Source organism: Zeus faber (genome assembly GCF_960531495.2).
Source record: "Zeus faber genome assembly, chromosome: 10".
Taxonomy (NCBI): Eukaryota; Metazoa; Chordata; class Actinopteri; order Zeiformes; family Zeidae; genus Zeus; species Zeus faber.
The window spans coordinates 32,881,293-32,897,450 of NC_137199.1; the positions used below are offsets into that span (position 1 = coordinate 32,881,293).

The window sequence follows — 16,158 nt, forward strand, 5'->3', positions numbered from 1 at the left end:
AAAAAAACCACCACAATTTTTTTTGTTACGTGTTTTTAAATAAGAAAAATGTATTTATAAATAACAAATATTGTATAAAAACATAATAAAACACAATTAAAGAGAATGTGTCCATCATTTTTGCCTCCTCGCAGATGATACCCTCCGTCACGCTATCTCCTCCGAGCTGCTTCTCCGTCAACCACACCCACAGCAGATTCTCCATCCAGCGGCGGCACCTGAAGCTCGCTCCTCATAACTCACATTTTTGCAAATCAACACAAAAAATTGACGGAACGTCGGCTCATAACTCGGAAAACTCGTATGTTAGTGCGCTCGTAACTCAAGGTACCAATGTATATGATATTATAATTTATTATATTATAGCATCAGAAAGGTGCTAAGAAGCATCAACCAAAAGAAATAAATATCAAAATGGTTTGTTTCAGTAGATTAATATATTTAATACATTCCACGGGGTGATGGTGAACGCACCATAGAAATGACAAAACTTCTTACAAAAACTAAAACATGTGAACCAACTGGTTTCACTGGAGTCACAACAGCAGGAAGTTTCAGATTTTACCTGTAGAATAAGTTTGAACTCAAACTTCAGTCAAAATGAATTAATCACTGTAAGTCATGAAGATTATTTAAAATGGAAACTAGTTGAAAGCTATGACTGTGTTAAAAAGCTGTTAAGCAGATGAAAGTGCTGAGGACGATGTTTGACCTTTTGGAAGGAGAACGGTTGGTTTGGAGATGCATCATTTGGGAACGAGTTGTGGGCGAATACAGAGAATTCAATGTGAAAGGAGACATCGGATGCTCTTCTAATCCTACAGAACTTCTCAAGACAAATTTAATGACAAGATGTTGTTTTCTGGGCACGAGCTGCGAGGTGTAAACTGCTGCGTTTGCTCTGACCCTGTTTGACAACTTTCCGTCTTATAAAGTCATTAAATCATGCAATGAAATGAAACATTTGTTAAAAAACATCATGATCCTTAGCGATATAGGATCCACCCAAAGAGCTGAAATGAGGTTTGGTTTAATGCTGGTCTAATGTTTGGTTCAGTGAAAATGTAAAAACTAATTCTGCTGAGGACCCCCTACAATTCCTTTGAGAACTCCCGGGGGCGTGGATCCATGTTCTTATTCATTAATTGATCGATCCCAACCCTTTGAATTGGTGATTCTTTGTTTTGTCTAATTTTCCAGTTCCATCGTTTCAATTTGAAGGGTTTTTATTTCATTGACAGAGTAAATGTCATGTTCGCGCACTGGTTTTAGGATCTTTCTCCAATCTGTGAAAGGGACGTTATCGTCACGGAAACAGGTTCAGGTGCCGGTGTCCCGTCCTCGTCACATTTTCCACCTGATGTTCCTTCAACGTCTGGAATCCTTCATCTCGACTTTCGCCTTAAACCGTGATCATCGGTGAGAACGCCGGAAAAACACGTCACAACAATTTCCTGTTTGTTACAGAGAAGGAAAAAAGGATTCTGCTAAATAAAAATCTGTACTTTGACTCATCAGAGCAGCAGTGAATCATGTATGGTGTGTATATATTGTATTATGATATAGACTGATACAAATAATTAATCAAGTCGAGGAAATAAGTAGGAGTGACTTTTACTTAGTTAGTTAGTCATCTCAGGTCTCACTCTGGTTAGAGGAAGTTTCAATGGTTGCCAGGGCGATCAGAATGAAAAGAAGAGAAAAAAAGCAAATGAAATCCTCTTGAAGACCAAACAAAGCGACAAACCTTCTGTGACCAAATATATTTATTCAACATGTATACAACAAATAATAGTGGAAAGCTTAGAAACGTGTGTGAAGAGTCTCAGTACAGACTGGTCTTCTTCATGATCCTCAGGAACTCCTGCTCGTTGATCTCTCCGTCTCCGTCCCGGTCGGCCTCGTCGATCATCTCCTGGAGAAGCGACAAAAAGCCTGTTTCACAGGAAGAGCAGCTTCTCACCTGAAGACCAAGCTTTAACATGGTGATGGAAGATCTCCAGCAGGATCAGCAGAACGTAGGCTGCTTGGCCCTGACCAGGACCGTGTCCAAACACACTGACTCATCAGGAAGAGGATTATTATGATTATGATTATGATTATCTCATTATATTATTTAGTCTTCATTCTGATTTGTGTTGGAAGCTAAAAGGACCAGAAGGACCAGGAGGACAAGGAGGACCAGAAGGACCAGGAGGACAAGAAGGGACCAGAAGGACAAGGAGGACCAGGAGGACCAGAAGGACCAGGAGGAACCAGAAGGAACCAGAAGGACCAGGAGGACCAGGAGGACAAGGAGGACCAGGGGGTCTAGGAGGACCAGGGGGACCAGGAGCATCCCCTCCGTTCCTTCTTCTGGATGCTTCTAATGAACTGCCTCCAAGTTCAGACTGCCTTGTGTCTCCAAGACTAAATTCTACTTCTGGGGACCAACTCCAGATCTTGACCGATGCCTTGCCCGAGGGGCATCGGCAGGAGGATCTAACCCTGACATTCATGTCTGTAGGGGTAGGGGGCACTGGAGGACAGCAGGAGAACATGGGGAGAACACACAAAAAGGCCCCAGTCGGATTCAAACCCAGAACCATCTGGAGTGCAAGATCAAAGCTGCTGCACTACAGTAATACTACAGTACCAGTACTAATACTACAGTACTAATACTACAGCTCCTTGTGTCTGATGTTTTGTGGTGTTTTGAGTGGTTAACAGGATAGTGGTGTGAAACGTGGCAGTAGACCACTTGTCAAACTAACACTGAAACACGCACAACGATGGAAGATGAAAAACAAGTTAAATTAAAATAAAACTCAATTCTAAAAGTACAGACTCTACCACAGGGGTCTAAAACAAGAAAGCAAAATATTTCTGAAAATGTACTTTTTTATTTCCATGACGAACATATTTTCGTCATACTTAAAAAAAAAATGCAAACAGAATTTTCTATAATTTGTTTCTAACAGTTAGTGCGAATCTTTTTTCCTTACTTTATTTTATCTTCAATAACTTATTAAAACCTTGCACTGAACGAACGGATGCAATCCTTCAATACATTTGTACTTTATTCTATTTCTTACCAGACATGACAAGGTTTTTTGCAGAAAGCTGAATTTTCCACAATTTCAGTTTTGTGGAGACGGCTCTCTCACCTTCATAAGCTGCTGTGATGAGCTGACCTGGGCCCTGGAGCTTCAAGTGTGTTATGTCCACTAGGAACGCAACGTCCATGACCCATTTATGGATCATCAAATTCAGGAACACCCATTCTGCCATCGCCCATGAATCTCTTCACCTTTGCTCTTAACTCGAAAAATCTCCTCAGGACATTTCCCCTAATGAGCCAGCCACCTCATTCAAGTAAAGTACATCACATTGTGTTGACTAAATTTCTTCTAAAAAGGCCCGGAACTGGGGGTGCTGTAAACTCCTGGACCTGATGTAATTGATACACTTCACGACAAAAGACATGACATGTTCATATTTCAAGCATTTGCTGCACAGTGCCTGTGGTGTATAATACAGTGCAGAACAACTGCTGGACCTGCTTTTTCCTCCACCTTCAACGCTACCAGCCTGTTGTTTTTGTCTGTCATGGAAGGGGCTCCATCAGTGGTAATGCCTATCAGTCTGTTCCAAGGCAAACCAGTGGGCTCAATCGCGTCGCACAGCTGCTGAAATAAATCTTTGGCATTGGACACAAACTCAGAGACCCTTCTGTCTCTTTGAACTGGTCATTAATAGCCCTGATTAAAATGGCCAGCTGAGCATTGTCGGTTTTGTCTGTGTGCTCGTTAAGCCACACAGAGTATGCAGTGAAAACTTGAGCTTTGTCGTGGAACTGATCATAAATGTCACTTGATGACTCGCTAATCCGTTCTGCTACTGTGTTTGGTGACAGAGAGATATTGTTGAACAAGCTTTTCTGGAGACAGAATATCAGCGACTTGCAACATACAATCTTTCAGGAGCTGCCCTTTCGGTGAATGGCATTCTTGCTTTGGTGATTAACTCACTCACCACATAACTTGCTTCAACTGCAGCATCAGCCTCCTTCTTGGCTTTATGGAAGAGCCTTTGAGATGTTAGCCCTCTCTGTAGCTGTTTTTTTCCTCATGTCTCCCAGGTTCTTCTCATGCTGTTCTCCGTGTTTAATCAGGTAATGACACTTGAGATTATATTCCTTTAGAACGGCGACTTTTTCCTTGCACATCTGGCAGGTAGCATTTCCATTGAACTCCAGAAAAAAACTGCACTGTCTGTTGCCTGTCTGGGTCATTCAGTTTTCTTTTCAGTTTGGATAGAGACATCTTTGTTGTTCGCAGCCAAACAACAAATAAACCCCCGAAACCTATTCTCTTCTCATCAAAAACCGCCTGGCACCTGGGCATTTGCGGGCACCTTTGACCTTTGCGGTTATTTTGCACCAAACAAAATACTTAAAAAAAAAAATTTAATCGTGTTTTATTTCAATTGTATATGAAGGCATCTTTTAAATTGGTATGAAAAAAATTGAAATTTTTTTTATAATAAAATATTTTGCGAGACGGATTATATTATATTTTTGACATCATGTCGCGGGCCGGAGGGAGGGGGAGGGTGGGTCTAGAAATGGCCCGTGGGACAGCAGTTTGGGCCAAGTGGACAGATCACACTCCGTACCTGCAGCTCTTCATCCGTCAGGTTCTCTCCTAGCTCCTTGGAAACTCTCTTCAGGTTCTTGAAGGAGATCTTTCCCGTGCAGTCGTCGTCAAAGAGCCGGAATGCCTTCAGGATCTCCTCCGTGGAGTCCTTCTCACTCTGAACACAGAACAGCAGCCATTAGGGTTGGGTGACATGTCAACATTTTCCTACCCACAACATCCGGCGATTGTCGATATATTCAGTGTGGGGGCAGGGGGAGGGGAGGGGCCCGATGACCCTCTGCCTCCCTCTGCAATCCTATGTAGCATTATTTTGGTTTTGAACCAGACATCACCGGCAAGCCGAAGGACATAAAATAACTAATTTGCCGTCTTTGCAAATGTGGCCTGAGACGGAGCACCGGGTCTCACCAAACCAGAGGTTTGGTTAAAACAATCACTCAATCAGGCTTTTTAAAAGAATAGCAAAATAAAAAAATAAAAGGATCGAATTGTGTTATTATCCCAGAGAAAGCCCGTCCCGGTCTGCATGCCTGCTCTCCGGAGAAGGCGGCGGCTCCCCCGGGACTATCCCCCAACCCCCGGTAACAGGTGTGTCTGAGTGCGCTCTGCACTGCCGCGTTGTTCCTTCAATATCTGAACTCAACCAAAGGAAAAAAGAAAGAGAGAAAGTCTGTTTCAGAATGACTTGGAAACGGGTTTTACATTGAGGAGAAAAGCACCGGGCTTGGTTAAAATGGTGACGCAGAATACCAGTTCCTATTCCTGCACGCTTTGAATTGCGCTTTACAGGTCATTAAATTAGCAAAATAAAAGGACAAATCGCCCCAAAAAATGGCCAAAAAGAACAATCGTCGATGGACTCCCCGGTTGCCGATATATTCATCCTATCGCCCAAGCCTAACAGCCATCATGTAAACTTCTCATTTCATATAAACCAATCAGCCACAAAACATAAAACCAGTCACAGGTGAAGTAAATAACATCGATCATCTGGTTCCAATGGCACCTGTCAAGGCGTGGGATATATTATTATTGTATATATACTGTTATACTTTACTTTTCAAATCCTTTTCAAACAATAATCAATTGAATACACTACAAAGACAAAATATTAAATGTTCAAACTGATAAACTTCATTGTTTTTTTACAAATATCCACTCATTTTGAATTTGATGCCTGCAACACATTCCAAAAAAGCTGGGACAGGGGCAACAAAAACTGGGAAAGTTGAGGAAGGCTCAAAAAACACCTGTTTGGAAAATTCCACAGATGAACAGGTTGATTGGAAACAGGTGAGTGTCATGATTGGGTATAAAAGGAGCATCGCCCAAAGGCTCAGTCGTTCACAAGCAAGGATGGGGCGAGGTTCACCATGTTGTGAACAACTGTGTGAGCAAATAGTCCAACAGTTTAAGAACAACGTTTCTCAACGTACAATTGCAAGGAATTTAGGGATTTCATCATCTACAGTCCATAATATCATCAAGATTCAGAGAATCTGGGGAAATCTCTGCACGTAAGCGGCAAGGCTGAAAACCAACATTGAATGCCCGTGACCTTCGACCCCTCAGGCGGCACTGCATTAAAAACAGACATCATTCTGTAAAGGACATCACCACGTGGGTTCAGGAAACACTCGTCAGTTCACACAGTTCGTTGCTACATCTACAAGTGCAAGTTAAAACTCTACCATGCAAAGCGAAAGCCATATATCAACAACACCCAGAAACGTTGCCGGCTTCTCTGGGCCCGAGCTCATCTGGGATGGACTGAGGCGGAAGTGGAAAAGTGTGCTGTGGTCTGACAAGTCCACATTTCAAATTGTTTTTGGAAATCATGGATGTGGTGTCCTCCGGGCCAAAGAAGAAAAGGACCGTCCAGATTGTTATCAGCGCAAAGCTCAAAAGCCAGCTTCTGTGATGGTATACGGGTGTGTTAGTGCCCATGGCATGGGTAACTTGCACATCTGTGAAGGCAGCATTAATGCTGAAAGGTACAAACAGGTTTTGGAGCAACATACGCTGCCATCCAAGCAACGTCTTTTTCAGGGACGTCCCTGCTTATTTCAGCAGGACAATGCCAACCCACATTCTGCATGTGTTACAACAGCGTGGTTTCATAGTAAGAGTGTTGGTACTAGACTGGCCTGCCTGCAGTCCAAACCTGTCTCCCATTGAAAATGTGTGGTGCATTATGAAGTGCAAAATACGACGGAGACTGGACTGTTGAGCAACTGAAGTCGTACATCAAGCAAGAATGGGAAAGAATTCCACCTACGAAGCTTCAACAGTTAGTGTCCTCAGTTCCCAAACAGTTATTGAGTTTTGTTAAAAGGAAGGGTGGTAAACACGGCCCTCTCCCAGCTTTTTTGAAGTTGTTGCAGGCATCAAATTCAAAATGAGTGAATATTCGCAAAATAAAAACAATAAAGTTTAACAGTTTGAACATTCAAGATCTTGTCTTTGTAGTGTATTCAGTTGAGAATAGGTTGAAAAGGATTTGCATATCATTGTATTCTGTTTTTATTTACACAACGTCCCATCTTCATTGGAATTTGGGTTTGTATATACACTGTTTTTTATATATATATATATATATATATATATATATATATATATATATATATATATATAATGTGATATATTATTATTATTATTATATGAGGCAGAAAGTGAAGAGCGAGTTGTTGAAGTTGATGTATTGAAGCAGCGTAAGGATCTGAGCCACTTTGACAAGGAGCACATTGTGATGCTGGACGACTGGGTCAGAGCATCTCCACAAGCACAGGTCTTGTGGCTGTTCCCACTGTGCAGTGGTTACTACCTAAAGTGTCCGAGGAAGGACGACCGCTGAACCGGTCATGGAGCCCAAGGCTCATTGATGCACGTGGGGAGCCAGGTCTAGTCTGTCTGGTTGGATGCCACAGAAGAACTACTGCAGCACAAAGTGGTAAAAAGTGATTGTTGCTATGATAGAAAGATGTAGAACACACAGCTTGCTACGTATGGGAGCTCACAGTGTCCATGCTGACCCCTGTCCACCCCTGAAAGCACCTACAATGGACACGGGAACGTCACAACTGGACCATGGAGCAATGGAAGAAGGTGGAGGTCTGATGAATGACCTTTTCTTCGACATCATGTGGTTGGGTGGGGTTAGGGTCTGATCACATCTGTGGGATGTGCTGAAGCAACAAGCCTGATCCATGGGGGCCCCACCTCCAACTTCCAGGACTTACGGATCTGCCACTAACTTGGGGCCAGATACCACATGCCTCTACGGGTCACAGCTGTTTTGGCGACACGAGGGGGAGCTACACAATATTAGTGTTATTAGTGGTGTTTTAATGTTGTGGCTCATCGGTGTATATTCACATGTGGGAAGATATGGTAATTATATTTTCAAATGGACTCCTGTTCTTCTTTTCTGGCAACAGATAGCAGAGCCCGTAGGATCATGAAGGATCCTCATCACCCCAACAACGGACTGTTTCAGCTGCTGCGGTCAGGCAAGCGCCTCCGCAGTCACACAGCGAGAACAGAGAGACTGAGACGGAGTTTCTTCCCTCAAGCCATCAGAACTGTCAATGCTGACCTCACCAGGGGTCCTAACTGAGACATGCACTAGGCTCCACTACCTACTGTACTGTATGTAGCATACTGTACCGCATACTGTACTGCATACTGTATCACTGTTCAGGGTTGTTCGTGATGCCGTATTGCTGCGCCGTACTGTTGTATACTGTGCTGTATTATCCCAAACACTACCTCACACTATTCACATTCACATGCCACTTTAATTCACATGCCACTTTAAATGCACATATCTGTATATACATAGGCATATTCCTTCAACCTATTCCATTTTATTTCAATTTATTTTTTATTGTATTTTATTCTATATATTTTTTATCTTATTCTATAAGTATTCCACTTACTGTATTACGTTTTAGGAGTCAGTTAGTCGGTCTATTAGAAAGGCATTTTCTACTTTTTATTTTATTTTATTTTTGTACTTTTTCCTAGGACTTATTGTGTGCTATCACCGGGTGCGTTGCATTACATTTCACTGCATATATGTATGGAAGTATGTATATGTATGTGACAAATAAAAAATCTTAAATCTTGAATCTTGAATCTTGAGATCGCAGTGCTTCCATTTCAGCGGTTTACTTGATCAGATTCCCGTATTCTGGGTTTTTACTTGACGTTCTTACAATATTTCCATCACTTGAACTCGAAATAACTTATCAAATATTATCTTAAATTATTTCACAAAACTCTTCAGAGCATGGAAATAGCTTCAGATGTCAGTGATCAGTTTGATTTTTCCTTCTGACCATTTTCTGTGTCATCATGCTGAGGAAGTCGTTGAAGTCGATTGTTCCGGATCCTTCTCGGTCCACATCTGCGATCATCTTCTTGATCTCCTCCTTCTTCGGCTCGAAGCCCAGCGCCCTCATGGCCACCTGATGGACAGAACACCTTTAGATTGACCGGTCCAATCCCCCAGTACCTTGTCCTGGTCCAGGCCCCCTGTCACCCAGTGCTTGAGTCCTGGTCCGGTCCCCCAGACTTCCCCGGTCAACTGTCGGTCCGGGTCCACAGTGGAGGGATGCTGTGTACTATGCTGTTTCTTTTTAACATAGGTGTTTATGTTTTTGAAATAAATTGTGTGTAAATAAAGACATGTTTACTTTAAATGAAGAGTCTTATCTTTGGCTTAGGTTGCTGGTTCTTAAAGTTTTACAAAGTTTTAAAAAAGTCCCTCAAAACGGCATTCTAAGATCTATGATACGTTCCTAGTTTCTCTACAGCACGGACACAATAAAAAGGAGGGTTCCTTCAAAAGTTCTTAGTAATATGACAAAGTTCTTCTGGTGCAAAAATGCCTATTATCTCTCATATCTACAGTATACACAATGTACAGTACCTATTATATAATATTGGCTGTATACTGTATGATTGTTATTACTGATTTAAATCTGAATCCTGTATAATCACTTCCTTTTGGATTTAGATTCTATAGCTTTTTTCTTTTTCTCATTATGCCTAACAGTCGCTTTGCATTACAATTCAAGCTGTGCTGGTATATTGTTAATATTATCAATTCATAATAATAATAATCTTCATTTGTATTTGTATTTCATAAAAAATAGGTAAATATTATACTCAGTCTCAGCTATTTGTTATTATTTGTCAGCAAATTATTTTCCATCATTAATAATAATAAAATTGAATTCTAAGTCTTGAACTACTCCAAGAGACTCAAAAGTCGATAAACAAAGAAGAAACAAAGAAACGAGAAGAAAGAATCAAGAAACAAAAACTGTTATAACTCCCATTCATTTGGCCCAGATTTGCACCAAGTGTGAAACACTGAATCCTGCAGGACTGCTTCAGATCATATCCAGTAGCATATGGATTATTTGCAAAGTAAAACTAAAGTAGAGTGAAGTAAAGTAAAGTAAAGTAAAGCAAAGTAAAGTAAAGTAAAGAGAAATACAATAAAGTAGAATAAAGTAAAGCAGAGTGAATTGAAGTCAACAGTGAACTCAGCACCTTCAGCTCCTTGACGTCCATGCTGCCTGAACCCTCGGTGTCGAACAGGTCGAACGCCTCCCGGACCTCCTGCCGCTGCTCCTCCGTCAGCTCGGACCTGGCTGGGACCTTCTTCCTCTGGGCCGAGGAGGAGCCCGGTTTCCTGGTAGCAGAAGCCTGGAGGAGGAGGAAGAGGGAGGAAAGGAGGTGGACAGGAGGGGAAGAAGAGGAGGAAGAGGAGAAGGAGAGGAGGAGAAAAAGAGAAGGACAGGAGAAGGAAGAGGAGAGGAGGAGAAAGAGGAGAGGAGGAGGCAAGGAGAAGGAAAAGGAGAGGAGAAGGAAAGGAAGTGGAGGAAGAGAAGAAGAAGAGGAGGAGGAGAAGAGGGAGAGGAGGAGAAGTAGAAGGAGAGAAGGAGGAAGAGGAGAGGAGGGGAAAGGGAAGAGGAGGAGGCGAGGAGGAGAAGAGAAGGAAAGAAGGTGGAGAGAAGGAGGAGAAGAAGGAGAGGAGGAGGAGGAGAAGGAGACGAGGTGGAGAGGAGGAGGAGGAGAAGTAGATGAGGTGGAGAGGGTGTGGAGAAGAAGGAGAGGAGGAGGGGAGAGGAGGTGGAGAGGAGGAGAAGGAGATGAGGTGGAGAGGGTGTGGAGAAGAAGGAGAGGAGGAGGGGAGAGGAGGTGGAGAGGAGGAGGAGAAGAAGGAGGGGAGGTGGAGAAGAAGGAGAGGAGGAGAAGAAGAGGAGGAAGAGGAGAAGGAGAGGAGGAGAAAAGGAGAAGGACAGGAGAAGGAAGAGGAGAGGAGGAGAAAGAGAGGAGGAGGTAAGGAGAAGGAAAAGGAGAGAAGGAAAGGAAGTGGAGGAAGAGAAGAAGAAGAGGAGGAGAAGAGGGAGAGGAGGAGAAGGAGAGAAGGAGGAAGAGGAGAGGAGGGGAAAGGGAAGAGGAGGAGGCGAGGAGGAGGAGAAGAGAAGGAAAGAAGGTGGAGAAGGAGGAGAAGAAGGAGGAGAATGAGACGAGGTGGAGAGGAGGAGGAGAAGGAGATGAGGTGGAGAGGGTGTGGAGAAGAAGGAGAGGAGGAGGGGAGAGGAGTTGGAGAGGAGGAGAAGAAGGAGGGGAGGTGGAGAAGAAGGAGAGGAGGAGGAGAAGAAGGAGGGGAGGTGGAGAAGAAGGAGAGGAGGTGGAGAGGAGGAGGAGAAGAAGGAGGGGAGGTGGAGAAGAAGGAGAGGAGGTGGAGAGGAGGAGAAGAAGGAGGGGAGGTGGAGAAGAAGGAGAGGAGGAGGAGAAGAAGGAGAGGAGGTGGAGAGGAGGAGGAGAAGAAGGAGGGGAGGTGGAGAAGAAGGAGAGGAGGTGGAGAGGAGGAGAAGAAGGAGGGGAGGTGGAGAAGAAGGAGAGGAGGTGGAGAGGAAGGAGGGGAGGTGGAGAAGAAGGAGAGGAGGAGGAGAAGAAGGAGGGGAGGTGGAGAAGAAGGAGAGGAGGTGGAGAGGAGGAGAAGAAGGAGGAGAGGAGGAGGAGAATAAGGGGGGAGGGGGAGAGGAGGAGGAGGAGAGGAGGAGAAGAATAAGGGGGGGAGGGGAGGAGGAGGAGGAGGAGAACCTTGAGCTCCATGAACCTCCATGTTCCACTGTCCCTCAGGTGAGAACGTGATAGAACTTTACACACACATGTAAACAGTGAATAAGCTCCACAAATCAAGAAGAAATCACCGTTGTACTGTTATTATGATGTTATTATTATGTTATAATCACATTATATTCACAGTTTTAATCCGTTTCCTACCATTTCCAGTGTTAATCCAAACTCTTCCCTCGCTTTGCGTCAACAAACCGTAGCCGAGCCGTTGGGTTGCTTTTGAGTGACAGCGACGCGGACCAATAGGAACGAGGGATGCGGCCCCGCCCCCCGCTGCCTGACCAATGGTGAGACCGCTTTATGTGGTGAGCCAATCAGAAAGCTCGTTTGTTGTCTCCTAGCGACTAAAGCGGTGGGAGCATGCGCAGATGGCCGTGCAGCAGAGCCGCCGTTCGGCGTCCACGACGCAGAGAAACTAGTTTAGTAACAAAGTTCAGCGATTTATTTTAATATTGAAATGTTTAATAATTCATTTTTATATTGAAATGTTTAATAATTCATCTTTATATTCAAATGTTGAATGATTCCTCCTCTTTGAGCGACTGTCCGGGTCATTTCCACCAGGTCAGTTAAATGCTATGAAGCAGATTTTCTGGAACAATGTTCTGGAATATTCCCTTTGTCTCTCATTATTTATCATATTATTATTGTCATTATTTGAAGATGTACTACCGATACTACTGCTATTACTACCGCTCGTACTGCTGTCCGTGTTGTTGCTGGTGTTTTTGTAACGTCACATTATTTTCACTGCACTACTATCTCACCAGACTATAGATAATATACTTATTCCATACGGCGATGCACATATTTAATATTTACTAGTACTATCACTGCATATTATGACTACACACTGGAGCTTATATGTGTACTTGACTTTGCATACACTGGTTTTCGTAGTGTTATTCCTTGCAAACGTTACGTTATGTGTAAATATTTTCAATTACATTTTAATAAAAAAGTTCACTTGCACTTTTCTGTCAAGCTGTGCTTCTGTAAACACCTGAATTTATCTGATCTTAAAAATACATTTGTATGAGGATTTGAACAGAAGCGTTCAAGACAGCTTCAAACGATAAATAGTTTTCTAAGTATTCTTAGATAGAAAAAATATATATAATTTAACATATATTTTGATCTGTTCAACACTTTTTGGTACTACATAATCCCTACATAAATGTGTAATTTAATTGTTTTGATGCCTTCACTATTCTACAATGTAGAAAATAGTCAAAATAAGGAAAAATCCATATATATATACACACACACACACACACACACTACTGGGATTTACTCCAAAATATATTCAGTCAAGCTCATGTTTGTCATACCTTTCAGCCTATGTGGTGATGCTGGGGAGTGCGTTGCTAAACCAGCAGCAGCACATTGGGCTGCAGACGCTCTCCTCCTTGGCGGGACTTGCTCACTCCTCGCTGGGACCCTGCACAACCTACACGTTCATCCAGGAGGGGCTCAGCAGGGAGGCAGCCCTGGTGGGCTCCTCTTTCAGGCTTGTGCAGACTCTGGAGCCGGCCTGCGGCGTGGGTCAGCTGGTGTCTGAGACCTTACGAGCGCACCACAAGGTCTACCGCTCGGGAACCGGCTGCCTCCTGTTCCTGGCGGGGGCCTGGAGCCGAGCGGCCCTGGAGAGCCTCCGCAGGGGTGTTCCAGTCCCACATATTATCTCCATTATGTCCGAGGGGATGGAGGTCTGCTCGCAGGCATGCAGAAGTAACAGCATCTCCATCAACAGCATCACTGGGAAAACATCGGTCGTTCCTCCTGATCCGCTGAGGAACCCAGCTGGGTGTCCACCACAGGGCTCCAGTCCCCTCCGAGGGACAAGCAGAGACAAAAACACTCACGACCAGCGAGGACTGAAAATCAAACTGACCCACAGCAGACATTTTTGTGAATCCAGGTGTGAAAATTTCTCCACAGACCCACGGCCTGGTTCTCAGGAGTCTGAACTCGTCTGCATCACTCGTGTTGCCGAGACGCTTTGTCACGGGCGTGTCAACGCAATGAAGCTGGCGATGGAAGCCGCTCACCTGCAGTCCAAAATCAGACAAGATGGCAGCCGCTTTGCCTTGGACCTCAGTAAGGTGTTGACCTGCATTCTGCCTGGTTCATCGGAGGAAAAAGCGCGTGTTTTACCAGGATGCGTTGTTCGTCTTTCTCCTGAACAGGTTCTGGTCGCGAGGCTCTTGGAGGTTCAGCAGCTGAAAGTTGCTCTGATCGATGGAGATCTCGGTGTAAGGTTTCGCCATCTTGGCTTCAGAAAGCCGAAGGACATGAAACATTTCACCGACAATTTGGATTCAGGAAGCTCCAGCAAAGAAGACGAGTGGACAGAGAAGGTTCTGAGCATTCTTCTGAAGCTGAATGTGACTTTGGTGTTGCTTACTGGAGCAGCGAGTGAGAACCTGACTTCTCGCTGCTTTTCACACCATCTATTGGTGGTGGAGAAGCTGAAGCTGTCCATCTTGAAGGCCTTCGCCGAGGCCACGGGGGCTATCGTCGTCACGTACGTGACTCAACTGAGCGCCCGCTGCGTTGGAGCTGGGGCGCAAGTCACTTTGTGGACGGACGTTTCCTGCGAAGGGGAGCGGCCTTTAGTGGCTGCAAACATCTACACCAGCAGGAACCTTGGTCTGGTGACGGCCGTCCTGACAAGCTGCATCCAAGGGAAGATGCAGGCTCTGGAGGACGAGTTCTGGGGCTGCGCCTACCGCCTGCACGGCGCTCTGGAGGACGGAGCTGTCCTGCCTGGCGCCGGAGCCCTGGAGACGCTCTGTATCCGGGACCTCCAGAGGAAGGCAGAGCGGCATATGAAGCTCTCTGCAGAGGTGGACGGAGACCCGGCCCAGCAAACTGAAGCTGAAGCGGCAGGAGATCCTTACAGAGGCGATGTGCTGCGCCTCATGGCTGACGGCTTGACTGACTACATCTCCACTGTGATGGTGAATAGTGGACGGTTCTCCAAGCTGCAGGCCTGGACGGCAGTGAGACAGGAGGTGCGACGGTTAGAGGGCTTGGTCGGTGGCGGTGGAGAGTTCTCTGGACTTTGGTTAGAAACGGAAGCAGAGGACAGAGTTTCCTCCTCAGACGGGACATCCAGTCCAACAGGAGTGAAGGTCTGTGACAACCTGAACGTGAAGCTGGAGGTTTGGAGGAAAGCTCTGGATCTGGTTTTCCTGGTTTTGCAAACGGATGCAGAGGTCATCACAGGCCTGGACCTGGAAACGCCTGGAGCACACGCAGAGTTCATGCTGCTGTGATCAGTTTTAATCTAGGAATAATAACTTCTTGATTTTTTTTTTTTTTTTTTTTTTTTTTTTTTCATACAATCTGAATGATACATTTTATTTTTACAATTGTTCCCAGTGTTTGTAATATTGTAAATAGTCATGGTTACCTGTAAAATGTTTTGGTCAATTATGGTTTACAGTTGAGATGATTTAATTTGCAATTCTCTGTCCTGCTGTCCTTACACTTTAATGAGTTTCAACAGAATAATTGAATGTTCATACTTGTACTGTATGCAGTTGGATGATGTTGTTTTACCTTCATCCACCACAAGGAGGAGACTGGCGCTGGCATTCTATCCTCTTCAGTACAGTGAGTACCTCAGTTTCAGCACAGTAGAAGGAGCATCAGTATCCAAACATTCACTCATACTTAACATTTCATACTTTATACTTTAATGTCAGTTCAAGATTCAAAGAAACTGGAGAAAACGATGATGAGTAAATAGTTACTGTAATGAGAGTAGGTAATAACAGCAAAAGGTAAAGATACATAAAGGGTGTCTGCAGGTTCTTAAAAGTCATCAAGTCTTAATTTCAGTAACTTGTGTGTTAGTCTTTAGTTGCACTACCTTAACTTACCTTGTGATTTGTCCTAATAACAATTCATAGAATCACCTGGTTCAGAACCTGTTTCTACTTTAAACGTTCCTCTCTGTACCAGATATAGGTTATATAACTTACCTGCAGAACTTAAATGAATCATCGAGAGATCATTCGTCCAAAAATAAGTTTAAAATTATTGTAATATACTAGTATATCATTATTTAGTACTTGAGCGCGTTTTGTTAAAAGGATTATCATAAGATCCTGTTTTTGTTTTTTTTTTCTACATTTTAGGTACTAAAAGTAACATTCAAGCTCCTAATTTAGCAGTGTCTTTTTAGTTGAATTTAGTTCAACTGTTCTTCACTTAGGCCCTTGAGGGTAAATCCAGTTTAGGAGGTTGAATTAAATATCAGTGTTTTGTCGACTGAGTCGGGTGTGACCTGTTAAAACAAAACCTTATAACACATTTTGAAGTTGACATTGGGTTCGTTCTGTCTTGG

The 16,158-nt window shown here is 43.9% G+C and overlaps 2 protein-coding genes across 2 annotated transcripts; one reads left to right on the forward strand and one right to left on the reverse strand.

Annotated features, from left to right (window-relative positions):
- Positions 1-1,754: 1,754 nt before the first annotated feature.
- Positions 1,755-12,025, reverse strand: cetn4 (centrin 4). Its single transcript, XM_080008691.1, has 5 exons — positions 11,949-12,025; positions 10,203-10,358; positions 8,981-9,109; positions 4,657-4,794; positions 1,755-1,915 (listed from the first exon to the last, which is right to left on the reverse strand). Exons 1-5 carry the CDS (start codon positions 11,949-11,951, stop codon positions 1,826-1,828), a joined length of 516 nt encoding a protein of 171 aa, XP_079864817.1. The 5' UTR covers positions 11,952-12,025; the 3' UTR covers positions 1,755-1,825.
- Positions 12,026-13,150: 1,125 nt separating this feature from the next.
- On the forward strand, positions 13,151-15,082 carry bbs12 (Bardet-Biedl syndrome 12; the record flags this gene model as incomplete). Its single annotated transcript, XM_080008273.1, has 1 exon — positions 13,151-15,082. The coding sequence occupies one exon, from the start codon at positions 13,151-13,153 to the stop codon at positions 15,080-15,082; it is 1,932 nt and encodes a 643-aa protein (XP_079864399.1).
- Between the last annotated feature and the right edge of the window lie 1,076 nt (positions 15,083-16,158).